This window comes from Odocoileus virginianus, chromosome 17 (genome assembly GCF_023699985.2).
Source record: "Odocoileus virginianus isolate 20LAN1187 ecotype Illinois chromosome 17, Ovbor_1.2, whole genome shotgun sequence".
NCBI classification, from domain to species: Eukaryota; Metazoa; Chordata; class Mammalia; order Artiodactyla; family Cervidae; genus Odocoileus; species Odocoileus virginianus.
In genome coordinates this window covers 58,580,777-58,608,071 of record NC_069690.1, presented here as the reverse complement: position 1 = coordinate 58,608,071, position 27,295 = coordinate 58,580,777, and the positions used below count along the sequence as shown (strand labels likewise).

The 27,295-nt window shown below is 50.4% G+C and overlaps 1 protein-coding gene and 1 long non-coding RNA gene across 19 annotated transcripts in view; one reads left to right on the top strand and one right to left on the bottom strand.

Annotated features, from left to right (window-relative positions):
• ARSG (arylsulfatase G) overlaps nt 1-27,295 on the top strand; it is a 104,633-nt gene that overhangs the window by 30,912 nt on the left and 46,426 nt on the right. For 17 of the 18 annotated variants that reach the window (XM_070480101.1, XM_070480093.1, XM_070480088.1 and 14 more), the window contains one exon: nt 20,405-21,058. In XM_070480101.1, the coding sequence (XP_070336202.1) occupies nt 20,841-21,058 (218 nt within the window). In that variant the 5' untranslated portion in view covers nt 20,405-20,840. Of the gene's footprint in view, nt 1-20,404; nt 21,059-27,295 lie in introns of those variants that run through there. The other variant, XM_070480102.1, reaches the window with a different exon arrangement.
• LOC139039214 (uncharacterized) lies at nt 8,248-17,626 on the bottom strand. The gene is made up of 3 exons (XR_011492533.1): nt 17,224-17,626; nt 12,611-14,149; nt 8,248-8,599 (listed from the first exon to the last, which is right to left on the bottom strand). It is a non-coding gene; the product is annotated as an uncharacterized lncRNA (long non-coding RNA).

Genomic DNA, 27,295 nt, shown 5'->3' with positions numbered 1-27,295 from the left:
AAAACTTTTAGTATTTGCTTCTGCAGGCAGCAGAGAACATCACCAACTTTAACCTCTAGAAATCTTGATTTTCCAGGCAGAGGTACTGGGTTTATCTTGAGGTTTATAGGAGTCCCCCAACCCAGACCCATCTGATGGTTTGAAGAAGGGTAGCGACCTTCAAGTGACCAACCTAAACAGCATAATAAAAAACAGAGACATTACTTTGTCGACAAAGGTCCATATAATCAAGCTGTGGTCTTTCCAGTAGTCATATATGGATGTGAGAGTTGAAAGATAAAGAAAGCTGAGCGCCAAAGAATTGACGCTTTTGAACTGTGGTGTTGGAGAAGACTCTTGAGAGTCCCTCGGATTGCAAGGAGATCCGACCAGTTCATCCTAAAGGAAACCAGTCCTGAATGTGCATTGGAAGGACTGATGCTGAAACAGAAGCTCCAATACTTTGACCACCTGATGAGGAGATCTGACTGACTGGAAAAGACCCTGATGCTGGGAAAGATTGAAGGTGGGAGGAGAAGGGGACGACAGAGGATGAGATGGTTGGATGGCATCACTGACTCGGACGTGAGTTTGAGTGAGCCTCGGGAGTTGGTGATGGACAGGGAAACCTGGCATGCTGCAGTCCATGGGGTCAAAAAGAGTTGGACACGACGGAGTGACTGAACTGAGTGACCTTCAAACAGAAATGCATGTTTTGTGAAAAATCTGAAGATTTGCCAAGGGGAAAGTATGTTCCTAGGTGCAGATGTGGGGGGTCGCTTCTCTGAACATCAGCTCTTTTCTAAGCTGATGTGTGTGAGAGCCCACCATGGTGCAGGTCGGGTGTTTATTCCTGCGCAGTGGGCCTTCTCTCACTTGACGGAGCCAAGGTCTCACCAGGGTGCGCTGGTCCAGCTGTAAACACCTCTTGGGGGAAGATCAAAATGTTCTGTCAGGGAAGACTCCTCTCTGCAAGTCAGTATGGCCCACCCCCCAAGCGCATCTCGTTAAAGATGCATTTCCAAGAACGTTATTTGTGCTTAGTGATAACCTGTCACAATTTATATGTTGTTTGATTATAAATGACTTACAGTAATAATGACAGTGGCTTAATCTAGAAGGGATTTTTTTTTTTACACTTGGAGCAAAGCATAAACAAATTCCAATTTATATATAAAGTCTGGTTTACCAGTTGGTGCGAGTGGTAAAGAACTCTCAATGCAGGAGACTTAAGAGATGAGGCTTCGAGCCCTGGGTCATGAAGACCCCCTGGAGACGGGCATGGCAGCCCGCTCACAGTGTTCTTGCCTGAACAATCCTGTGGACAGAGGAGCCTGGAAGGGTGTGGTCCCTGGGGTCGCGAAGAGTCAGACACGACTGAAGGGACTTAGCAGAAACCGCACAAAACAGGATAAGGTAACTAACTACTTTTCAACATACAAGTATATCGTGATAAAATGGAAATGCAGTTTTGGGGAAAAAAGAGTGAAATGAAAGAAAATTTCCAACCTAATGAGAACCAAGTCATTTTTAAATGAATAATGGTGGGAACTCCCTGGCGGTCCAGTGGTTAGGACCGGGTGCTTTCACTGCTGGGGCCGGGTTCAATCCCTGGTCAGGGAGTTAAGATCCCGCAAGCCACGTGGTATGGCCATAAATAAATAGATAAATAAAAATGAGTAAAGGTAGTTTTCACAGTGCTGTGGTGTTTCTATGACACTGGATATATGACAAGAGTGGTTTAATAGTTTAGATAATACTATTAAATACAGTTGAAATGACCTTTTGTGCCTATTTAGAGTTGTGATGAAGCATTGAAGGTACCTTGAAACTGAGGGTTTTGGGGGCTGAATGTCTGTGCTCCTCCCCTTTCAGACTAAGCCCCGCCCTCTGGTCCCCACCTGGCAATAGTGTCTGGAAATGGACCCTTTGAGAGGAATTAGCATTAGATTAGATCATAGAGTGGGGCCCATGTGATGGAATTAGTGGCTTTGTAGGAAGAGAGAGGGACTTCCCTGGTGGTCCAGTGGTTAAAACTCCACGATGCCAAGGCAGGAGACATGGGTTCAATCTGTGGTCTGAGAACTAAGATCCCACGTGCGGAGGGGATGGCCAAAAAGAGAAAGAAAGGGTTAGAGAAGTCTGGGCAGACACCGAGAAAAGGCCTCGGGGAGCTGCAGTGAGGAGACGGCCGGGAGGACGGTCCTCACGGCCTCTGAGTCCCCCGACCACAGGCCCCCCGGCCCTGGGGCCGGGAGGAGGCACGTTGCTAGTTTAAGCCACCTGCGCTTCCCAGGCGGCTCAGAGGTAAGGAACCCACCTGCCAGTGCAGGAGACACGTGTTCAAGCGGGAAGACCCCCTGGAGAAGGAAACGGCAGCCCACTCCAGTATTCTTGCCTGGAGACTCCCATGGCCCCTGGAGGCTGGTGGGCTACAGGGCACGGGGTCACGAGGATTTGGACACGAGTGAGCTTGCACACGCGCACGCAGTCTGTGCTACTTTGTTGGGCAGCTTGAGTTAGTGCAGAAGGGGTTTATTGTTTTCCCCTCAACATTTTTAAAATTTATTTTGTGTTTTTTGGCTATGCCACACCCTTTGTGGAATCTTAGTTTCCTGACCAAGGATGGAGCCCAGGCCCTCGGCAGTGAAAGCAGAGTCCTAACCACTGTACCGCCGGGGACATCCCCTCCCACATTCTTTCAGAGGATACGCCATCAGAAACATCTTCAGGCCAATGAATAAGAAGCACGTTAATACGAGGACAAGACAGATGGGATTTCCCGCCGTCCGGGATGAGTTCTCCCTGGAGAAGAAGAAAAAGCCCTGTCCTGTAGTGGGCTGAAGCAGGCAGGGGGCTGTGTGCCTGGGGGTTCGATCCAGGGGCCCCCAGCCTCTGTGGCACCAGGGGCCGGGAGGAGGGACGGTTGGGGATGACTCAAGTGCATTACATTTATTGCGCACTCTATTTCTGTTACAGCAGCTCCATCTCGGATCATCAGGCATCAGATTGCAGAGGTTGGGGGCCCCTGCTATCAATGTTCTGATGTGTGTGGATGTGGACTCCGAGGCCCGCCTTGGAGTCCTGGGTCTGCCCTCACAGCTGTGTCGCCTTGAGTGAACTGCTTACCGTCTCTGTACCTCACTCTGCTTATCCATGCAGAGGGGATGATGTGTGCCTGCGTGCTAAGTTGCTCCAGTCCTGTCTGATTCTGGGACCCTGGACTGTGTGGCCCACCAGGCTCCTCTGACCACGGGACTTCCCAGGCAAGAAGACCGGAGTGGGTTGCCATTTCTTTCTCCAGGGGATCTTCCTGACCCAGGGACTGAACCTGGGTCTCTTGCATTGCAGGTGGATTCTTTCCCATCTGAGCCACCAGGGAAGCCTGGGGAATAAGAATGGGAATAGTAACAATGACGATGGTGCCTCCCGCAGCGGGTAGCTGTGTGAGGAGCTCAGCGCCGCGTTGCTGGGGTGACTGACTCAGCGTGATGACCGGCGATCCAGCGCTGTGCTTGAGCGGTGCTGACGCCGTGGCTCCTGGCTGGGGGCTGAGGAGGCTGGACCTTGGTGAGCCTGGAACGGGTGGGAGAGACCCTGCAAGGCCTTGAAGGCAGAGGGGAGGAGGGAGAAGAGGATGGAAGGCAGGTACGGGTGGGACGGAGAGCACATCGCACTCGGGGACAGGCGGTCACCTCCCCCTGGGCACCAGGGGCCTCTGGGGTCTGAACTGTCTCAGGCTTGGTTAGCGCGCTGGGCAGTGTTGATGCATCGCTGGGCACACTGGATCCATGCTGAGTTTTAACTTGATTGTCAACACTGATATTTGTTCTTTGTCTCCGTCGTTCACTGGTCCTGTAGTTCTGTCATCATCTCGCCGCTTATAAAGAAAGAGAAAGTGAACTGTGGCCCACAGAGGCCTCGATACATGATCTCTAACCTGTTGCAAAAGTCCCCAAAACAGAACAAAACAGAAACCAAAATTCTCTGAACAAAGTGGTTTTAGTCACATCACCTTCAGGATCAAACGCTTGTCATATTAGACTCTGTGACTCAGTGGCGAGCCATGCAACCTCCCTGGAATTGTTGGAAGGTGCTGGGTGTGGGACCGCTCCATCAACTCAGGCTTCCTTTGGATAACCGTTGAAGTTCTCAAGCCCGGGGAATGAAAACCTGTTCCCTTGCTCTGTTCTTGCCTAAAGGGAGATGCTGGCTTTCCCTGTCTCGTCTAAACACGCAGTCCGTCCTGCCGCTCCCTGGAACAATACAGTCTTAAGCTTCTGTTTTAACCCTGTCGGAGCAGCGCATCCACACATTTCCAGATGACTGGCATGCGTGCCTGTCAGTCACTTCAGTATGTCCGACTCTTTGCCACCCCATGGACTGTAGCCCGCCAGGCTCCTCTGTCCATGGGATTCTCCAGGCAAGAACACTCCTTCTCCAGGGGATCGTCCTGACCCAGGGATCGAAGCTGTGTCTCATGTGTTGGCAGGTGGACTCTGGGCAGTGAGCCGGCGGTAGTTGAGTTTGATGCTGGGTTGGGATCCGGGGCGGGGCCGGTGCAGGGAACCCACCAGTCCTCCCGGCTACACCCACTGCTCCTCCCTGAGCACAGCCTCTGCCCATCACCCATGCACACTGGCAAATGCAGTAGTTTCCCAGGCCACAAAACCACACCTCAGAGGATGTGGTCCGTCCTCTCAAAGTGTTTATTCTTTAGTTCAGGGGGGAGGACACGTGTGCTTGTCACCTTAAGTGGCGCTGCCACAAGGGTGCTTGTGCAAGTGAGTCTCCAGGCCGGGGAAGGTCATCTGGGTTTAGGGAAGTGTTGAGGTGAAGCTGAGCTTTCAGGGTGGGAGTGGGGCTAGGTTGTAGTTCGGTTTAGACAGAGGCATTCTGTCTGGCAAACACGGGTTGAACCCACTCTGGGCCGGGTGACCGGACTGGGCAGTGCCCTCGGGGGGTTCCCATATTGGAGTTGGGGCCCCTTCCTTCGGAAGCATCTGGCTCTGTGTCAGTGACTGTTGGTCCTTTGGGCGTTTCTGATGTTAAAATATAATTCCCACTTTAAGAAACCTTTTTTATCAGAGTGTCGTTGATTCACAGTGTTGCGTTCTTTCAGGCATTCAGCACAGTGAATCAGGTGGTTACACGTGGACGTGCATCCTCTCTCTCCTAGATTCTCTTCCCACATGTGTCATTTGGAGTAATGAGTAGTCTCCTGTGCGCTGTGGTAGGTCGGTGTAGATTATCTATTTTATACACAAAAGTGAAGGTGAGAGTTGCTCAGTCGTGTCCGACTCTTTGTGACCCGGGGACTATACAGTCCATGACGTTCTCCAGGCCAGAACACTGGAGTGGGTAGCCTGTCCCTTCTCCAGCGGATCTTCCCGACCCAGGGATCGAACCAGGGTCTCCTGCCTTGCAGGCGGATTCTTTACCCGCTGAGCCAGCGGGGAAGCCCGTCTTAGGTACAGCAGTGTGCACACATCCGCCCCAGTCTCCCCCAGCCCTGCTGACTGTGGGCTTGTTTTCTCAGTCAGCAGTTCTGTTTCACAGATGAATTCGTTTGTTCCCTTGGTGAAGCTCACTCGGTTTGGCCGCGCTGGGGCCTCACTGCTGCGCCGGTCTCTGTCGCAGCGAGCAGGAGCATCTCGGAGCGGAGCTCGGGCGCTCGGGCGCTTCGGTCGTCCTGGCTCCCAGGCTGAGCTCCTCCACGGCACAGGGGATCTTCCGGGACTGGGGATCAAGCCCGTGTCCCCTGCGCTGGCAGGCAGATTCCTGACCACTGAACCACCTGGGAAGCCCCATGTGTACTTTTTTCTTAGTATTCCATATATAAATGATATCACGTGACATTTGTCCTTCTCTGATTGACCTCACTTGCTGTGATGCTCTCTAGGTCCATCCGTGTCGCTGCAAATGGCATTATGTAACTCCCACTTTCCATCAGCATCAGCAGAGAGTCAGTTCCCCTCACATGCCCTCTGCGTCTTGACTTCACCTCCTGCTGCTCTGACGCATTGGTAGGCTGCCTGCTCCCGAGACCACGCTGGCTGTCGCTGGAGGCTGCCGGGGGCAGAGAGACCCTCTGGGTTTTCCCAGAATGGCACTGACAGCCGTGGGACTGCGTGACCAGAACTGTGGCTCAGAGCTTTGAAGATGCCAGTCAGGGCAACTCTTCCCTGTGTCCTGGTGGCAACCATAGTGTTTGTATCCTTTACCTTTTCTGGGTTCAGAATCCAGCAGCGCAGAGTCAGGACAAGCACTCGGCCGGTAGCTGCAGGCACTCTGGATTTCACCATCTGTTCTCCAATTCGTTTTGCTTATCAGCCATGGCAGTAATGCCTTGGCTTTGCACAGTGCTTTTTTCAGAGTGTTCTCACGGCTCTTATCTCTTTATCTTCAAGACAGTTGGGGGAGGGGAGAACAACAGCCCACATCTCTGAGCACGTCTTGGGAGCCAGCCCTTGTGTTGGGTTATTTCATGCTCACCATTGGGTTTGGGGTGCAGGGACTTTTCTGTGGTCCTGTTTTTCAGGCAAGTTGGGAAACAGGTCCAGAGAGATTCAGCAACTTATCCAAAGTCACACGGCAAAGGAATGACTCTTCTGGAGCCTGGACACATGTTCTGCAAAGTCAGTCAATGTCAACACATCCCCAAAGTCAGTTCTACAAAAGGCAGATTTGCCAAGTAACTACTTCACTGGAATGAACTTTTTTTTTTTTCTTTGCAGGGGGTGGGGCGGGGATGAGGGGCAGGACTGCACAGTCTGCAGGATCTCAGTTGATCAACCAGGGATGGAGCCCTGGCCTGTGGCAGTGAGCTCCAGGAGATGGCGAAGGGCTGAGGAGCCTGGTGCGCTGCAGTCCATGGGGTCGCAGAGAGGCAGACGGAGTGAGGGACCAAGCAGCAACAAATGGCAATGAAGGCAGAGTCCTTACGCCTGGACCGCCAGGGAAGTCCTGGCTTGAGCATTTATTTTTTCCCCTAACTTTTGGGCTTATCCTTACTTCCTCCCTGCTTCAGCCTCAGAGCTTCTCAGATAAAACAGCTTTAGTCTCTGGGTGGGCGTGGGCGGCCAGAGTGAACCCCGTGGACCGGGCAGCCGAGAAAACAACCCTGTCCGTCCCAGTTCTGGAGGGTGGAGGTCTAACAGCGAGGTGGACTTGGCTCTTGAGGGTTCTGGCTATCACACCTTCTTGCCGTGTTTCCACCTGTGAGAGAGCGCAAGTTCTCTCCTGACTCTTCCTGCAAGGGCACGAATCTCTTCAGGAGGGCTGTGCCCTGCGACCTCATCTAACCTGCACTGTCTCCCAGAGGCGGCTCTGCAAGTCTGTCCTGATGAGGGGAGAGGCGCCAATATGTGAAGTTGTCTATTTGACTGCGTAAGGTCTGAGTTGTGAAACATGGGATCTTTTTTTTTTTAATTTTATTTGCAGCAGGTGGGATCTTGTTCTCCGACCAGGGATTGAACCTGGGCCTCCTGCATGGCGGGCTCAGAACCTTAGCCCCTGGACTCCCAGGGAAGTCCCACCAATAGAAGAATTTTGAAAGGACACAAACATTCAGTCCATAGTGAAATCTCACATATTCATTTCAGAGCTGCAGATTTGGGGAGAAAATCAAAACAGAAAAGACAGTTGTTGCTGTGGTGGTTGTTCAGTCACTCATTTCTGTCTGACTCTTTGCGACCCCATGGACTGCAGCACGCCAGGCCTCCCTGTCCATCACCAACTCCCAGAGCTTGCCCAAACTCATGTCCATCGAGTCGGTGATGCCATCCAACCGTCTCATCCTCTGGCGTCCCCTTCTCCTCCTGCCTTCAAGCTTTCCCATTATCGGGGTCTTTTCCAGTAGCATTTAAGGGAAAGTTTTCCCTCTTGTCATGCAAAAATGACACAAGGAAAAAATACAACTCTGATACATACTCCCTTGACCAGCCTTACCGGGGGAAACAGAGCATAAGGTCAGCCTGTCCCCCCTCCTGCCGAAAATACACCTCAGCTGAGAGAGCCCCTCCCGCCCATCGGCTGAGACGCCCCACTCCCAACTGGGGGTTCAGGCTCTAACCCTGGTCAGGGAACTGAGATCCCACCGGGCCCATGGTGCAGCTGATAAAGTATTAATAAATAGAATAAGAGAATAAGTTGAAAACTCACCTGAATCTAGTCTCACTTATAGATCTACAGATTAACAGAACAGAGTTCCAGGGAACATTTTAAGGGATACAATGGAGGTAAAATCAGCCAGATCAGAAATTTTACAAGACAACAACCAAATTTATTTACAAATATGTTGTAGGGAAGAGAGAGGAGGAACATATAAATGAGAAGAGACACGTGAGTCCAGTGCAGTGCAGAACGGACTCTGTTTGGATCACGATTAGAACAGTTTGTGCTAAGTCACTTCAGTCGTGTTGACTCTTTGTGGCCCCAGGGACTGCAGCCCGCCAGGCTCCTCTGTCCATGGGATTCTCCAGGCAAGAACACTGGAGTGGGCTGCTATTTCCTTCTCCAGGGCATCTTCCCGATCCAGGGCTCGAACCCAAAGCTCCTGTGGCTCCTGCATTGCAGTCGGATTCTTTACTGCTGAGCCTCCGGGGGAGTCCAGAACAAACTGTAGAAAAACCCAGAACCAATGGTGAGACTTTGAGGACGTTGCAACATTCACTGGGTTTTCGATGGTGAACACAAATTACTGTATTATGTTTTAAAGGGGGGCTTTACTGAGAATTGTAAGTATATTAAAAACAGTTCTTATAATTTAGAGAAGCATATAGAAATGATTGTCGATGAGGTTACATGATGTCTGAGATTTGTTTGCAAATGATGGAGTATAAGTGGAGAGTGAGGAAAGGGAACTGGGAGAGGCGGCGGCCTTGTGCTGACAGCTGTTGAGTTTAGATGTTGGGTGGGTACGTGTGAGTTTCTCAGCTTTCGTATGTTTGACAGGTTCCATTACAAGAACTTTGGTAAATAATAGGTAAACATTGCTTTGTAAAATGTCCTTAAACATTTGGCAAAGAGGCTTTAAGGGAGTGGATTTGAGGTAACTGACTGTAAGCCCCCCTTTTTTTTTAAACAAAGTATTTTTTAAAGTTTATTTTTAACGAAGGGTGATTGCTTTACAGTATTTTGCTGGTCTCTGCTGTGCATCAGAGTGAATCAGCCCTCCGTATACTTATGTCCTGTCCCTCCTGATGAAAGTCTTTCATTGGATCCTACCCCTCATGGTTTTTCTTCCCAGTGGAGGACGGAGTTTTAGAGAAAGGATGTTGTTCAGAGGCCTATCTACTCTCTGTTTTTCTGACCTGTGTTCAAGGACCCAGATATAATTTCTGCAGCCTGCTGAGTATTTAGAGGTGTGACCTCAGGTCACCTCTGCTCTCCCAGACTGGCTCCTGCCACGTGGTTTCCTACTGGGCCGATCCCAACAGGTGGTTCCAGCCGAAAGCCAGGCAGAATGTCATCTGTGCCCTGGCATTGCTGGGGTCACAGAAGCTGATGTTCCCAGCAACAGGGTCTGGCTAGATGTCTTCAAACTTAAATTAAAAAAAAAAAAAAACTTTTACTTATTTATTTGGCTGCACTGGGACTGGGGATCTTCAATCTTAGTTGTGGCATTTGAGATCTTAGTTCCCCAACTAGGGTTGAACCTTTCCCCTGTGCATTGGGAGCGTGGAGTCTTAGCACTGGACCACAGGGAAAGTCCCTTAAAATTTTTTTTCAGTCTTTTAAGTGGAATTGCTCTCCCACTTTGGATGGAGGTATTCAAAGATTTCCTTTGTTCTGGTTAGAAGATGAATGAGTCGTGGGGATGAGACGGATGACACACGACTGTAGGGAACCCTGCTCTGTGGAATATTTGCAAGTTGTTAGGAGAGAAGATTCTCGAAGTTCTCGTTACAAGGGAGAAACCATTTATTTTTCTTCTCTGTCTCTCTTATCTGTGTCTATAGGAGATGATGGACGTTAACTAGGTTTATTGTGGTTTCACAGTCTACGTTTGTCCAGTCCTTACACCGCACGCCTTAGACTTACACAGGGGTGTGTGTCACTGACACCTCAGTGAAACAAAAAGAAAAATACGTAACAGAAAACAAAGCTTTTCCTTTGCATCCTCTGTTGAACTGGGACCGAAGCTCCGCCCCCCTCAAACACTCCTTTTTTCCCTCTAAACTTTGGCTGCACTGGGTCTCTGCTTGCAGCGTGCAGGCTTAGCTGCCCAGAGGGAGGTGGGACCTTGGTTCCCCATCAGGGATCCAACCGAGACCCACTGGACCACCAGGCAAGTCCCCGCTGCCCCCGCCCACCATAGGCACTCAGGGAATCTTTCCGAGTTGGGCCGGCCCCAGAGTGACACGCTGGGGTCTCAGGACCAAGCAGTAGCCCTGAGGAGGTTCATCACGCCCAGCGGTGAGGAACCGCCTGACGCCGGCCGCCAAGTCAGCGCCTCTTCGCCGGCTCTGAGCTTGGCGGCGGGCGAGGCAGAACTGCAGGCGGTGCTCTCGCCAGGGCTTGCTGGCGGGCACACCTCCGCCTTTAGCGCCGCGCCCTGGGCCCCCGGCAGCCTCTCCCCGCCGCGCCGCGGCCCCAGCCAGGCAGCGGGGCTCACCCGCCCCGGCCCTGCGCTCTGCGCCGTGTGCTTCGCTGGCAGAACCTTCCAGAACCGCGAGTCCTGCTCGCTTCTCTCCCGGGTCCGCTGGAAAGGCCCGCTCCTCGGTGGGGCCGCCCCTGACCTCCCGTAACCCACCCGCAAGGGGGGGTGCCAGGCGGGCAGTGGGTTCCGCGTTTCCGCCCCTGATGAAGCACAGCGCCCGGGTCGAGGCCGTCCCTCGCTCCGCGTCCCCCGATGGGCGATGTCGGATCATGTTGGACACCCGTGGGCAGCTGGTGTCCCGGGACCGCCCGCGTGCCTGGCGGCTGCAGCCCGCGCCCCCTCCGCCCGCGTTCCGACTAGCCGGCGAGACCACAGGGCTCTGCAACCAGAGATCACGCTCCCCCCGGGCCTGTGTCTTTCTTGGCCTCGGCTCATCCGCAGCTTTGTCTTTGGAAACCCAACAGAGCTCTCTGCCAGAGAGGGCCGCCGGCTGTCCTGTTGTTTCAGCTGTTTGGAGGCCCTCTCGTGGGCCGCGTGGCCGGGGGCCCCTCGGGGAGCCAGGGTCAGGTGACGGGCCTCCTGCACTTCAGGTGGCCGCCTCCGCCGGTTCCCGGCGCTCCTGGCCCGCAGACTGCATCGTCCCCTTGTCAGGAGCACCTTTCCCCCGTCAGCCCGCCCGGAACCAAGGAGAACCAGGGTTAGCAGGCCCAGCGCCTTGCTTCACACCGGGGCTGGCGGAGAAGAGCACTGCCACTGCTGCTAAGTCACTCCAGCCGTGTCCGCCTCTGTGCGACCCCGTCCCTGGGATCTCCAGGCGAGAACACTGGAGTGGGTGGCCATTTCCTTCTCCAATGCACAAAAGTGAAAACTGAAAGTGAAGTCGCTCAGTCGTGTCCGACTCTTCACGACCCCATGGACTGCGGCCCACCAGGCTCCTCTGTCCATGGGATTTTCCAGGCAAGAGTGCTGGAGTGGGGTGCCACTGCCTTCTTTGGGAGAAGAGCACAGACCCTGGCCAAACTGATCAGTAGCCAGATTCCCTCTCCTGCGGCCCAAGGACAGGGGCAGGGTGTGCTCTCCCCAGCAAGATCTGTCCCAGATAACCTTTTATTTCTTTCTTTGACTCTGCCGGGAGGCTTTCGGGATCTTAGTTCCCTGACCAGAGAGCTTACCTGCACCCCTGCATTGGGAGGGCAGACTCTTAACCACTAGACCATCAGGGAGTTCTGCTGCGATGGAACAGATGGGCCTTCCTTGGAGGAGTTTGTTGAGTAAGGTGGTCGGCTAACTTCCGACCCAGTGGAAGGAGAGGTGATGGCTTTATTGCCAGAGACCCCCTTTTTGCCTTTTTTTTTGGCCACACCAAGCAGCACGTGGGATCTTTGCTCTCTGACCAGGGACTGAACTCGGGCCCCCTGCATTGGAAGCGCCAGGTCTTAACCAGGGGACCACCAGGGGAGTCTCTCCCCCTTTCTTCCTAAGCCCCCAGGAGTGCTCCTTGCTTGTGACCACACCCCCTTCTGAGATGGAAAGTGTGATGTGTAAAGAAAATTGGGGAAAGTGACCTCAGATAAGACACAGCTCAGAGTCTGAGCCTGGATATGTATTTTTAAATTTTTGTTGTTATTTATTTATTTGGCCTTGCCGTGCACACTGTGGGGCTTCCCTGGTGGCTGAGACGGCAGAGACTCTGATTGCCATTCAGGAGGCCTGGGTTCCACCTCCGGTCAGGAGGAGGGCACGGCAGCCCACTCCGGTGTTCTTGCCTGGAGAACCCCATGGACAGGAGCCTGGCGGGCTGCAGTGCGTGGGGTGCCAGAGAGTCAGACACGACTGAGCAGCTAGGACACATGCGCCTTGTAGGGTCTTGGAGCTTACTGACCGGGGGGAACCTGTGCTGCCTGCGTTGGGAGCGCGGAGTCCCAACCGCGGCACCACCAGGCAGTCCCTCAGCTTGGATACTTAAAAAAGCGATAACAGCCCAACTTTACCAAAGTACAACCGACGAGTGAAAATTGGGTTACTTGCCTGTTGTTCAGTCACCGAGTCATGTCCCACACTTTGCTTCCCCATGGACTGCAACACGCCAGGCTTCCCTGTCCCTCACCATCTCCCGGAGTTTGCACAAGTTCATGTCCACTGTCAAGAACTGTATTTGTTGTCTGTACAATGTATTGTTTTGATATATACATACATTACAAAGTGATGACCACAGTCAAGCTAATCAACACATCCCTCATCTCATGGTCACCTTTAAAATTGTTTTGGTGGTAGAAACACTGAAGGTCTGCTGCTAGTGAATGCGAAGTTTGCAGTGTAGTTTCGTGAACTCTGCTCAGCGTGCTGGACGTTAGATGCCCAGAGGTGGTTGATTCCAAATAACTGAATGTTTGTACTTTGACAAACTCCCTTCCCCCACCCCCTGGCCCCTGGCAACCACCATCCCCTCTCTGCTTCTGCGTGTTCTGCTTTGTTAGACTCCACGTAGAAGTGAGATCACTATGTGAGATCAGGAGATATTTATCTTTCTGTGCCTGGCTTATTTCATTTTGCAGAACATCCTCCAGGTTCATCCAGGTTGTTATAAATGCAGAAGAATTTCCTTCTTTTCTTAAGGTCCACTAATTCCATTGTGTGTGTGTGTAAGATAGACGGCATATTTTCTTTACCAGTTCACCCGTTACTGGACACTTGGTGAATAATGCTGCAGTAAACACGGGTGTGCAGGTATTTCTTCAAGATCTTAATCTCATCTCCTCTGGATATACCCTGAGAAGTGGGATTGTGGGATTGTCTGGCCGTTCTATTTTTAATGTTCTGAGGAACCTCCATACTGTTTTCCATAATGTCAGCCTGGATCTTAATCAAGGTTTGTGGCTTGGAGACCAATCTTTGAACGTCTGACTTGCTTTTTCCCTTTAGTTAAAAACAATAAGTGGGGGAAAGTATTAAATGTCTCCCTGGAGGTGTGGGCGTGGAGGAGAAGGATGGTGTACTGGCTAAATTAGCTTATTTCCATTCTATAAAAATTGTAAGGACTAATGACCCTCTTTGAAAAACCTCAGAGGAATGTTTTATCATAGAATTCTTAAGAAAGACAATCTGTTTATTTCTGTTCCCACCTTAATTTTAACTTCCTTCTTCAGTGGTTTTCCCCCACTCCCTGGAAGGTTTCATGCTGGGTCATCCTGAAATGGATTATGGATGAAGAACTAGAGGCTCTAGGGTTCCAAGCTAAGTGGCTTTAAGAAGAAAAGCTTTGAGACTTGGCTTCACAGAGGCTGGGCTCACGCATCTTCTCTCGCCGACGCCGTTCATCCTGAGGGTAGCCCTGGATCCTACCGAGGCTGGGGTCGACCCTGGCAAGTGGTGCCACGAACCAGGACCTGAAGGGTGCTGACTCACCAATTTGGATCCCGGACAGACAGATTCGCCATGTCGCAGTCCCCCAGACATCCGGTTCCCCCATTGCTTTGACCACAAAAGACGAAGGGCACTCCTTTGCCCCTGCCTCCGCCACCCACCTGAAAAGTCCAGCAGACTCTGAAACAACCGGCAGCGGAGATCCTGGAAGAACAAACGGTAGATCCACCCACTAGACAGATGTCATGGCTTTGCATAAAAGACTGTGATCCTCCTGCTCCTTTATGTAGTAGAAAACCACCAAGACGTCCTGCGCGGGCAACTCAACAAGCCTCCATACCCACATGGGGGCAAACTAAGTCACTTTGCCATCAAGCACAAGGAATAGCTTCTCTACAGAGATCTTCAGCCTCTCCTGAAAGGGTTTTTATTGCTATGCTTGCTTTACTTTCTTGCCAGTTAAGTGCTACCTCTTCCACATCAGAAAAATACTGAGCATATTTCCCTGATCCCCCAACCTTCCAAGTAGTTACTTGGAACAATGACCCTATAGGGGTCAACACAAACCAGCCTCATCTCTTGGGAGGATCCTATGCTTCCTATGATAAAGATCACCATCCCATTAATTTTAACTATACTTTTAAGGGATTAACAGATGACCTTCCCGTTTGCTTTAACTTCCCCATAGTTATACAAGAGATCTTATCACCCCCTCTAAAGAGGGGTGTGTCGGAGTCTCCAAAAAGCAATTCTGACAGATTCTCCAGCATCAAAATTTTCAGATAAAGCAGGAGATTGGCTGGTTTGGATATTACAGGCCCATATGCCTGGGGTCCTTGACCCCTATAAATCCTTGTTCCTCAATGATTCACCAAAATATCCAAATTGTATTGATGTTGCTCCTTCAGACGTCGTATGGAAAACTATAGACAACCTCCTGGGATATCCGGTATGGAAATCTTGTACTTATAATTTGAAAATAGATTATAGAATACCGGGAGGAGGAAACTATTCGATACAAGACTGGAGCAATCCAGACCCGAGTCAGGATCCAGGATCTGTTCCTGACTATGCCAATTGGTTTAGCAATTGGAAAGATGATTCCGTCCCTTGGCCGCTGGCGGCCAGCAAATGGCATCATAATCAATTTGTTCCCCCCATGTTGTCCTATACAACTAAGGGCAAAACTTTTTGGCAACCAGAAATTTGGAGAGCCCCTGCTGACATCTCCCTTGTTACTCTATCTCGGCCAGAAAATGATTCCACCTATTCTGTGCTGGCTTGTTTACCCTCCCCTTACGCTTTTTTGTTCACTGATGACTCTAAAAGCCTTCATATACAGATGAACTATTCAGGTGGACCAGATATAGCTTACTGTGAGCAGTGCATGCTCTCGTCCTGCCTAACCTCTCAATATAATGTTTGTTCCTTTGTGGTGCTGCGACGCCCACCTTACCTTATGGTGCCCGTCGCAGTGAGTACCTATTGGCATGACAATTACGGTCTAGCCGTTCTGCAAAACTGCAAGATTTAATGTGATCCCGACCGCTTGTAGGACTACTTATCTTTGGGATTTCAGCCTTAATAATCGCAATTACCTCTGTCACTGTGGCGGCGATATCATTGACTCAACAGGTACACACTGCTCAATATGTCAATGATATGTAAAAAAAATGTTTCTTTAGCTTTAGCTACGCAAGAGATTATAGATAGGAAATTAGAAGTAAAAATAGACGCCCTAGAAGAAACGGTCATACATATTGGAACTGAGTTGCAGGCTTTAAGGGTAAAGTTAGCATTATCCTGTCACACCAACTATCGGTGGATCTGTGTAACACCTCTAAAAGTAAGTGATACCGATTACAATTGGGAAAAGATTAAAAATCATATTTTGGGTGTATGGAATAGCTCCAGCATTAGTTTAGCTCTTGGAAAGCTTCACGGTCAGATGAAAACCTTAGAACATTCCCCTCTGTACTTTACTGCTGCAGGGGCTGCTAATGATTTTTTTGTACTTTTTCCAACTTTATTACTGGAAAAAAATATCTTATCAACTATCTTCAGTTATGCTGCTGTAGCAGCCCTAGTCCTCTTCTCATTATAATCCTTCCTTGTATTGTCAGAACTCTCCGGCAAAACACTCAAAAGCTCGCGACTGAGATCCATCTGGCTCTTAAAAAATAAAAAAGGGGGAGATGCCGGGAGCCAGCACACGAGATCCCACCCATGACAAGGTCATGAGGAGGAAAGCTGACAAGCAAGGCGGATCAGGATTCCAGGGATCTCGAAAAGCTGCGCTCACCTTAAAGATGATATCTGTCTTTCTGATGCTTGTCTAATAGACTACTCCCTAATTTCTGTGGCATAGGCAGCAGGCCTTGCCCAATCTCTTTTCAAATAAGAATCAACTTAGAACTTTAATCAATATGTCTCCCAGGTGGTGGTATATTATGAGATTATCCAGGATGAAAGGAGTGTTTCAATTTAAACTCCTTTGCTGGCATTTTAGTTTGTTTAGCAAATGCGTTTATGTCCTTGGTACATGACTGCTCATAATACCCTAATCATAAAACAGCATAAAGAACGTGATCACACAAAGGCCCTAATAGGCATAGAGCCCTTCGGGGGTGAGGAAGCCCTATTAGGAAACACAAGAAAAATTATTCTAAAAGTGGTTATTGGGTCAATGTTTGCTTGCTGTGTTTTTGCTCTTAATGTGCTAAGGTTTTGCAGTGGAAACCATTGTTAATATAGTTAAAAATTTAGAAAAATAAGAGCTTAGCCCTAGTGTGGTAACAATGAGATGGTTGTTAATTATTAGCCAGGAGTGCTAGGCAGGGGCTGCCTCACCGAAGCCAGCCACAGAGTCTGTGTGGGGTAAACCTCTGAGATAAATTCAACTGACAGCTTCTGCAGAAGAATTGACCTTTGTGTTGACAAGGTTATATTTCTACTATGTTGTGACATGCTGTACTGTTGTCCTATGAGACTGCAACTTTTCTGTTAAGATCACCACAGAAACGGAAAATAGGTTTACAGTCACCTGACTTGCATAAAATGTCAATAGGCCCCAAGGCCAGAAGATAATGTGCAAAGATCTACTATAGAAATAGAATGCAGAAAACATCCTGTTCTTCCTAAAGGACAAACTGATGTAATGTTAAACTGCCGGAGCCGGCACACGAGATCCCACCCATGACAAGGTCCTGAGGAGAAAACCTGACGGGCAAGGCGGATCAGGTTTTCAGGGATTCCGGAAAGCTGCCCCCGGCGCTCACCTTAAAGATGATAGCTGTCTTTTTGATGCTTGCTTCAATAGACTGAAGAAGGAATTCATAGGGCCTGGACTCCATCTCAGGCCTGTCCGTGCTGATGGGGCACGGCCGCCTCTCCAGTGGACTCTGAACTCTGTGCTTAGCGCCTGTGGGAATGACAGTGGAAGGATACGACCCCCACTGGGCAGGGGAATCTTGAAGATCACATCCAGGTTACTCATTGCCTAAGAGAAAACAGACACTAATCATCCCTGCCTCGGACAGTATCTATCGGAATGTAACCACAGGCTTATTGATTATTAACTGTTTGAACACACAACACGTGAATGATGGGATTATTGTGATTGTATTTACCCTTCCTTTGTAAGCCTCTAGGGATTTGGGCTGGTGGGTTTGGACACGTACACATGGGGTATAAAAGATTTTCACAAATGCTGGTCGGGGTCCTTGGCTAAGAGGAGACTTGGGCCTTGGGACCACTGGTGTAATACACTGCACTCCACCATAAAAAAAAAAAAAAAGAAGAAGAAAAGCTTCCTCTGACTGTTGCTCATGGTCAGAAGCCAGTACAGTGAGACAAGTCAACAAGTGTTTGTAGGCTCCCTCCGTGTGCAAAGGCTTTTTCTTCTAGAAAGGGAGAAGTCTTTGGGGCCTCAGGATCAACAAATACCAGTTGAATCTAATTGAGTTTGAAATATTAACTTTCCTTTTGGAAAACAGAGGAATTTGCATTTCTGAACAATTGATTCATTGCCCTCCAGATGACCATGACTATTGACTTGGAATTCCTTTTATTTTGATGAAGTGCATATCTGCCTCTCCTTCTAAGTTTATCTGGATCTTCCAGAACTTACATACCTCCAGCCACTCCCATCCAGCCGGTTGGCCTTTGGGTTGGCTGGCTGGATCTGTTCGCTGTTCATTCCTTCCTCCGAGGCAGGGAAACAGATGGCATCTCTCAACACCCCAGCCCTGGTGTGTGCTGTGCTGAGTTGCTTCAGTCGTGTCTGACTCTTTGTGAACCCGTGGACTGTGGCCCGCCAAGGCTCCTCTGTCCATGGGATTCTCCAGGCAAGAAGACTGGAGTGGGCTGCCCCACCCTCCTTCAGGGGATCTTCCTGATTCAGGGATCGAACCCACTCTCTTACGTCTCCTGCGCTGGCAGGCAGGTTCTTTACCACTAGTGCCACCTGGGAAGTCCCAGCCCTAGTAGCGTCTTTATTTATTATAACTTGGTTCTCCTTTAATAGGTTGGGTGTTCCATAGAGACGTTTAAAATCTGATCCAGAATTTCAAGTCTATGTCTCCTTACCAACCTAGTCAATTTAGGGCTTTTAGGTGAACTAGGGGTAATATGGTTTTATTCTGTGTTTCCATTTGCAGCCTGCAGTTGAAAGCATAACCTTCCATTTCTGTCTTTCAAAACTCAACCTGATTCATTGCTTTTGTGTTTTTCCACTGAAGCTGAATCATCTCCAGTTATGTTAATCACCTCTAGTTAGGTCTGCTTTTTTCTAGGACCAGAATCTTAATTTTTTGTTTGTTTGTTTGTGGCTTCCCTGGTGGCTCAGATGGTAAAGAATCCACTTGCAATGCAGGAGACCTGGGTCGGAAAGATCCCCTGGAAAAGGGCATGGCATCCCACTCCAGGACTCTTGCCTGGAGAATTCCATGGACAGAGGAGCCTGGCTGGCTACAGTTGGTGGGCGAGCAAAGAATCGGACATGACTGAGCGACTGACACGCTTCGCTTTGCTTGTTTTGAGTCGCTCGGGCCGTTGTGTGCTGTGGCTGTGCTGGGTCTCTTGCTGCGGGCGGGCTTTCTCTGGTTGTGGGAGCGGGGGCTGCTCTCCGCTTGCGGAGCGCCGCTTCTTGCACTTGCTTCTCTCGCTGTGGAGCTTGGGCTCTCGGCTCACGGGCTCCCGTAGCTGCAGCCCGTGGCTCAGTGGCTGTGGCTCACGGGCATAGCTGCCCCACCCCATGTGGGACCTTCGTCGGCCAGGGATCAAACCTGTGTCCCCTGCGTTGGCAGCTGGATTCTTAACCACTGGACCACCAAGGAAGTCCTTGATTTTTTTTTTCCTTTAAGCCACTTGCTACTCAAAATGTGATCCAAAGACTACATTAGAAATACAGTTTCCAGATACCAGCCTCACGTAATGAACCTGCACTTTAATAAACTCTCCAGTTGATTTGTATGTGCGTCAAAATGTGAGAAGCACTGGTTGACTTAAGATTTTCTTTTTACAAATTACATTGTCAAGATGTAAAGGGACACATTTCCATTAAACACATTTTGGACATTTTTTTCCCTAACATTTTATTATGAAACATTTCAAATGTACAGCAAAGTGGAATGAGTTCTACAGTAAGCTCCCTGGACTGTCCACCCAGATCCAACCATTAACTTAATTATTTTCCTTCCCTTTCCCCCCAACTTTCCATCAAGAACTTCATACAGAGGGACTGCCCTGACGGGCCAGTGGTTCAGACTCCGAGCTGCCGCTGAAGGGACCTGGGTCTGACCCTGGTCTGGGTACTGCAATCCTGCATGCTGCACAGTGCAACCACAAAAAAAGTACAGACTGCTCTTTTATTTGGGAATTCCAAATAAATGCCAATAAAGTCCACGTGGTCAGGACTCGGTGCTCTCGTTCTATCCCTGGTAGGAGAACGAAGGTGCAGCCAAAAATCCAAACTAGAACTGCTGTTGTATAGCATGCTAGTTTACAGCCTGACTGTTAGGAAGGAGCACGTCTTGGTAGGAAGGGTCTCACCCCTTCTTCTAGAGTCCTTGATGGGTTTGACACGTTTGCACTTGGTTTCTCGTGAGTCAGGGAAACATGATGGGGTGGGAGTCGGGGAGCACTGGTATTTCACAGAGTGGGGTGCTGGCTCCTATCCCCCGATCTGGAACATGGGCCTCAGAATATTCCCCCCCATTCAGTGAGCAGGTTCAGACATCGTCCCTAATGTTGATTCCAGCCCTGTAATCATCGGCCTATTGCAAATATTATTAGCATCACTAATTCTCAGGTGGAGAAACTGATGAACCCGTTCAGTACTCGAATAAGAAGGAAAACATGTGTTGGCATGGGAAAGTGGTTATTTCCTAAGCTACTGAGTAAAACACAGCTGCACTGGCAGTTTTACCTCTGTTTTCTTGTCAATTTCTGTTCTTTCAGGAAACCTGACAGACACACGAAGTCTTCCACCATCTGGAACTCAGAAACTCGACTGGGGAGGACTGTGGCTTCTGGACCGTCCAGGTGTTTCACAGATGTGAGCGTTTATCCCGCACTCACCAGCTGGAGCCCCGAACAGCTGCACGGCCTGTGCCCCGGCTCACACCGTCCTGAACTGAAGGCTCGTTTTCCCAGTGGCCGAAAGCAGCTGCTGACACTGCGGTCTGACTGCCGCACACTGCCCGCCCCCTCCCAGAGCCGGGCTGGAGAAAGCCAGGTTCAGGGCTGGAGTCTCCTGACTTGAATTAGGATTCCAGGTGGGGGCCTCGCTTCTGTAGCCCCCAACACCCCGATAGGTGTCCCCATCACCCCCGGTGTCTTCTGGCAGACTCCACCACCGTGTCACTTCACAGACTCAGAATCCTCCCCGATCACCATGGCCTGGCTTTCCCTAAAGGTCTTGTTGGTGGGGCTGAGTTTCCTGGGATGTCTTTATCCTCTCGTGGATTTTAGCTTCAGTGGGGAAACAAGAGGCCAGAAACCGAATTTCGTGATCATTCTGGCGGATGACATGGGGTGGGGTGACCTGGGAGCCAACTGGGCGGGCACGAAGGACACCGCCAACCTGGACAAGATGGCTGCAGAAGGAATGAGGTGAGCCGGGGGTGCTGAGCCAGCATCTCTGTGCGTGTCCTACCCCGACTCGCCAGGGGAAGAGGGCTGTGTAAAAACACTCAGAGAGCAATTGATGGGTCCATGTTGATGTAGTTAATTGACTGATGAATTGGTTTTTCAGCTAGTACAACATCATGAAGAAATCCATCCATCCATCCATCCATCCATCCATCCATCCATCCATCCATCTATCCATTCATCCATCCACCCCTTCATCCATTCATCCATCTATCCATCCATCCATTCGTCCATCCACCCCTTCATCCATCCATCTTTCCATGTAGCCATTCATCCATCCACCCCTTCATCCATTCATCCATCCATCCATCCATCCATCCATCTATTCATCCATCCATCCATCTATTCATCCATCCATCCATGCATATCTTCATCCACCCATCCTTTCATCCATCCATCCTTTCATCTATCCATTCATCCACCCCTTTATCCATCCATTCATCCATCCATCCATCTATCCATCCATCCATGCATGCATGCATCCATCCATCCATCTACTTATCTATCCATTCATCCATCCATCCATCTATCCATTCATCCACCCCTTCATCCATCCATCCATCCATCCATCCATCTATGCATCCATCCATTCATCCATCCACCCCTTCATCCATCCATCCATCCATCTATCCATGTATCCATTCATCCATCCATCCATCCATCTATCCATCCATCCATTCATCTATCCATTCAGCCATCCAGCCATCCATTTATCCATTCATCCACCACTTAATCCATCCATCCATCCACCCCTTCATCCATCCATCCATCTATCCATCCATCCATCCATCCATCCATTCATTCATCCATCCACCCCTTCATCCATTCATCCATCTATCCATCCATCCATTCATCCATCCACCCCTTCATCCATCCATCTTTCCATGTACCCATTCATCCATCCATGCATGCATCTATCCAATAACACTTTTTTTTTTTTTTTTTGGTTCTGCTCCTCAACCTTTTATGATCTTAGTTCCCTGATCAGAGATCAAACTCAGGGCCCCAGCACTGAGAACAGTGAGTCCTTGCAGCTCAGGGATTCTGACAACACTAACCGTGTGTGTGTGTGTGTGTGTGTGTGTGTGTGTGTGTGTGTGTGTGTTAGGAAGTGGAAACACAAAGGTGAACAAGATAAAAATCCTTGCCTTCAAGGTCTCTTAGTGGGAACAGGTTGAAAGCAAAGTACAGATTACAATCTAGTCCATGAGCTTGAATCAGGAGTTTTTGGAGTCTGTGGGGAGGATGTGGACCCCAGCCTGGAAGTTTAAGGGAGAAGGTGACCTTTGGAGAGTGACTGAAAGTCAGTGGGGCATACAAAGGCCAAAGGACTTAATTGTGAGCTGACAGGATTTATGGTCCATTTATGGTGCACGAAACTCAGAAGACTGCAGAATGGAAGAGGGGTGTATATCTGAACCAGTCCAAGTGTTTATAAATTTTTTGCTCCAGTGCAGCTTTCCCCTCCTTGAAAGTGAGACTGAGAAAAAGTGTCGGGCTTCCAGACTTTGGGTTTCCCTTATTGGGTGGGGGTCACTCTGACTGGCCAGATCCCGTTTGACAGGGTTAAGTTCCTCCAGTGGGGAATCACCCCCGCCGGCTTGTTGGGACAGCTCACAGGCTTCTCTGGAGCTTCACCCATGAGCATCCTCACACTTAGAGCTTTCTCCTGAGATAGGGACCCTGTGGTCCCTGCATCTGGTGTCGCTCACTCTCATCCATCCTCCTCCCCTCAGCCAAGAGGAAGTTTCAAGAAACGTCTCCCTGTTTCCAGCCTCTCAAAGGCATTTAGTAACCCTGAGGATAAGATCTGAACTCCAAGGAGCAACGTACAAGCCCAGCCCATCCCCTGCCCTGGTCCTCCGCAGGCCCCTCCTGTCTGGACCAGCTGTAGTCCCCTCATGGCTTCAGCTGCTTTCCCCCTCTGTTTAAGCCCCATCTGTGTCATGAGTTCTTTTGTTGTTGTGGTGATTTGTCGCTCAGTCTTGTCCAACTCTTTTTTTAATACACCTTTTATTTTGTGTTAGAGTGTGGTTGATTTACAATATGATCGTTTCAGGTATATAGTGAAGTGATTCAGTTATACATGCACACACAGCCATTCTTTTCCAGATTCTTTTCCCATGTGGGTCATTACAGGGTACTGAGCAGAGTTCCCTGCGCTGCACAGTAGGTCCTTGTTGGTTATCCATTTTATAGATAGTGATTAGTTTTTCTTGATACACTTTCCACTGTCTATTGTTATTCAGTCACTAAGTTGTGTCCAACTCTGCGACCCCATGGACTGCAGCACACCAGGCTTCCCTGTCCTTCACTATCCCCCGGAGTTTGCTCAAAGTCATGTCCACTGCGTCAGCAATGCCATCCCACCATCTTATCCTCTGTTGTCCCCTTCTCCTCCTGCCCTCAATCTTTCCCAGCCTCAGGGTCTTTTCCAATGAGTTGGCCCTTCACATCAGGTGGCCAAAAGTATCTGAGCTTCAGCTTCAGCATCAGTCCTTCCAATGAATATTCAGGTTTGATTTCCTTTAGGATGGACTGGTTTGATCTCCTTGCTGTCCAAGGGACTCTCAAGAGTCTTCTCCAGCACCTCAGTTCGAGAGCATCAGTTCCTCAGTGCTCAGCCTTCTGTACTCCTCTCCTGTTTAGTTTCCGCTCACCACCTGGTTCCCAGCTGCACGTGAGGGCCTCAGGATGGCTTCTTTGGCTGTCTTCTGTGTACCCTGTCATCATCTCTGCCGCTCTCCGTGGTGACTGCTTAACCATCTGACCACCTGTGTTGGGTTCAGAAGCATCAGCACCAAATTCACGTCTGCCCAGAGTGTCAGAATGTGACCATATTTGGAAATAGGGTCTTTGCAAATGTCATTAGTTGAAGATCTCTGTGATATCTTTACTTGATTTAGAGTGGTCCTAAACCCAACCGCTGGTGTCCTTATAGGACGAGAAGACACAGGGACACAGAAGAGAAGGTGAAGTGAGGATGGAGGCAGAGGATGGAGTGATGCACCCACAAGGGTTGCCAGGCAACCCTCGGAAACCAGGGGAGGCCTGGGATGGGCTCTCCTGATGAACCTGCAGAAGGAACCGACCTTGCCGCCACCTTGACTTCAGGCTTCTTGCCTCCCAAACTGTGAGAGTCAGTTTCTGTTATCTCAGGCCACCCAGTTTGTGGTTATCTGCTACGGCAGCCACAGGAGACTCCACAGAGCCCTTCGAGCTCTGGGCTTCGGGAAGAAAAATGCCTCGTCTGTCCCCGTACCCTTGTATTCCTGCACCATGCCTGGAGCCTAGTAGACAATTCATAAACATTTGTTCGTCAATAATTGGGCTTCAGGAGGTCCAGGTGCTTTGAAATGTCTCCCCAGGTTTTTCATGTCAGATTTCTTTTCCTCCCCGGGGAGAGAGTTAATCCGTAGCATCGACCAGAGCCTCAACAGGAACTGGGTTGCCTAATGCTCAAGGCCCCGTGCTTTCCATGTCGAGTGGGCTTGTGGGGAAGTATGTGGCCCATTACTTAAACCGAGATTTGTGAGGCCCCGGGCTCTCCTCGGGAGCCGTCCCCACCTGCGTGCTCAGCCCCAGCGGAAAGGGCCTCTCGGGGCCAGAGGCCCCGCACGTGGGGGCCGCTCCTGCCCCCCTCCCGGCTGCTGCAGCCTTGTGACTGGGCCCTGGGCCTGTGTCGACAGCTCTTCACTCTGCACTCTGTTGACAGGAAAGCGCGCTTCCTGTGAGGCCAGGGTTGATTCACTGCGGGCTTTTCCCTGCCTGCCTGCTGGCCGCTGGTGGGGAACCGTGACTCTCGGAAGGAGCGCGTATTGCCCAACAGGGGCCAAGGGGGACTTGAGAAACTCTGTCTCCTGTTATCTTCCTTTTATTTGTGGGCTCGTTTCCTAGGATGGTGGCAACCCGTTAATACAGACGAGGTGGCCTCCGTGAGAAAGAATGAAATGTCGGGGCTTCCCGGTGGGTCAGTGGTTAAGACCCCTCACTCCCACTGCAAGGGGCGAGAGTTGATTCCCGGTCATGGAACCATCATCCCACAGGCCTAGGGGCACAGCCGAAAGTAAATGAATATATGAAGGCGTGAGATGATGCCATTTGCGGCAACGAGGATGGACCTCGAGATGAACTTGCTAAGTGAAGTGAGTCAGAGAAAGACAAACACCGTGTGATGTCGCTTACATGTGGGGTCTAAAAACACTGAACCTGTTTACAAAACAGAAACAGATTCACAGATGTAGAGAACAAACAAAGTTGCCAAAGGGGAAAGGTGAGGAGGGTGGATTGCGAGTTTGGGGTTAGCAGATACACACCACTGCATATAAAACAGGCACAGAGAATTGCAGTCAGTATCTTGTAATAACCTATAATGGGAAAGAATCTGAAAAAGAATATATAAAAGGAAGTCGAGGAATGGGGGCTTGGGCATGTAAGCTAGTATGCATAGAACGGACAAACCGGATCCTACTGCAGAACACAAGGAAGTGCCTTCACTAGCCTGTGACAACCTGCCGTGGGAAAGAACATGAAGAGCGTGTGTAACTGAGTCGCTCTGCTTACAGCAGAAGTTAACAGAACCTTGTAAATCAACTCTACTTCAGTAAAATTTACCAAAAAAAGGATAGACATATATATATATATAATGGTGTCTCAGCTGGTAAAGAATCTGCCTGCAATGCAGGAGACTCAGTTTGATCCCTGGGTTGGGAAGATCCCCTGGAGAAGGAAGTGGCAGCCCACTCCAGTGTTCTTGCCTGGAGAATCCCAGGGACAGAGGAGTCTGGTGGGCTACAGTCCGTGGGGTCACAGAGAGTCGGACACGCTGAGCAACTCAGCACAGCCCACACTGTAAATACCTGGACTTCACTGGTGGCTCAGTGGTCAGGAATCTGTATGCCAATGCAGGAGACTCGGGTTCAGTCCCTGGGTGGGGAAGACCCCCTGGTGAAAGGAATGTCTGCCCGCTCCAGTGCTCTTGCCTGGAGAATCCCAGGGACAGAGGAGCCTGGCGGGCTACAGTTCGCCGGGTCGCAAAGAGTCAGACATGCTGAGCGACTAAACAGCAACAGCAACTGGAGATAGGTTAGCTGTGGTTTTGTTTTTAGAAGCAGTATACGTTTGAATTGTCCATATGCACTGTCTCCTCTGCGTGTGGAGCAGTCTAAGAGAGAACTGTGGAGGAGAACAGACCCGGGGCAGTCCCCGGGGAATCTGGACCGCGCGTGCCCGACCAGCACCACTATTTACACCGTGATGGTGACTAGCCTGTCCCGAGTGCTTGCCGGTGCAGGCCCCGGGTGTCGCCCCCTTTGGTTCCTGCTGCCACCCAAGGCTGCACTTCGTCCACAGGTGAGGGCTCAAGGTCAGGCAACTGGCACAGAGTTAGTGAGTGGCGGAGTCAACATCCTCCCGTCGAGAGCCTTCTCGTCAAGGGCTGCTGGGAGACGGGAGCTTGCCAAGAGCGTCCTTCAAGGCCTGGGCCGGCTTGCCGGGAAGAGGGAAGGCAGCTGTTGAAGGGGGTGGGGGTTGGAATCTGGTAGTTTTCCTCCGTTTGAAGCTGGCAAAGGACTTGTGAGCTGCGCAGGTGGAGGGGCGGCTGAGAGCTGTGGTTTAGTCGTCAGCCATTGTCTTCTGGTTTGGTTTTCTGTTTGGCCTCACTTTGAGGCTTGTGGCTCTTGGTTCCCCAGCCAGGGATGGAACCCCTCCAGTGCGAGCCTGGAGTCCTAACCACCTGACCGCCACGGAGGCCCCCATCCATTTCTTGTTCAGCCTGTGGTCCGTGCAGTTCCCCGCTGCCCTGATTAGCAGCTATTTGAATCTTACCTTCAGAACTTAGGGGCTTCCTTGCTGGCTCAGACGGTAAAGAATCTGCCTGCAATTCAGGAGACCCAGGGTCGAGCCCTGTGTTGGGACGATCCCCTGGAGAAGGGGATGGACACCCACTCCAGCGTTCTTCCCTGGAGAATTCTATGGACAGAGGAGCCTGGTGAGCTGTAGGCCGTGGGGTCACAAAGAGTCAGATACGACGAGCAAGTAACAGTAACACGTTCAGAACTCGGGGGAGGTCACAGGGGCTGAGTGAAGCCTCTTTTCTACAAACAAGAAATGGGGGTGTGGAAAGGCTTTCCTGCCCAGGAGGGCCCCACAGGGTCCTGCGCGGGTTGGTGATTCGCCTACAAGACTGTTATTTCTTGG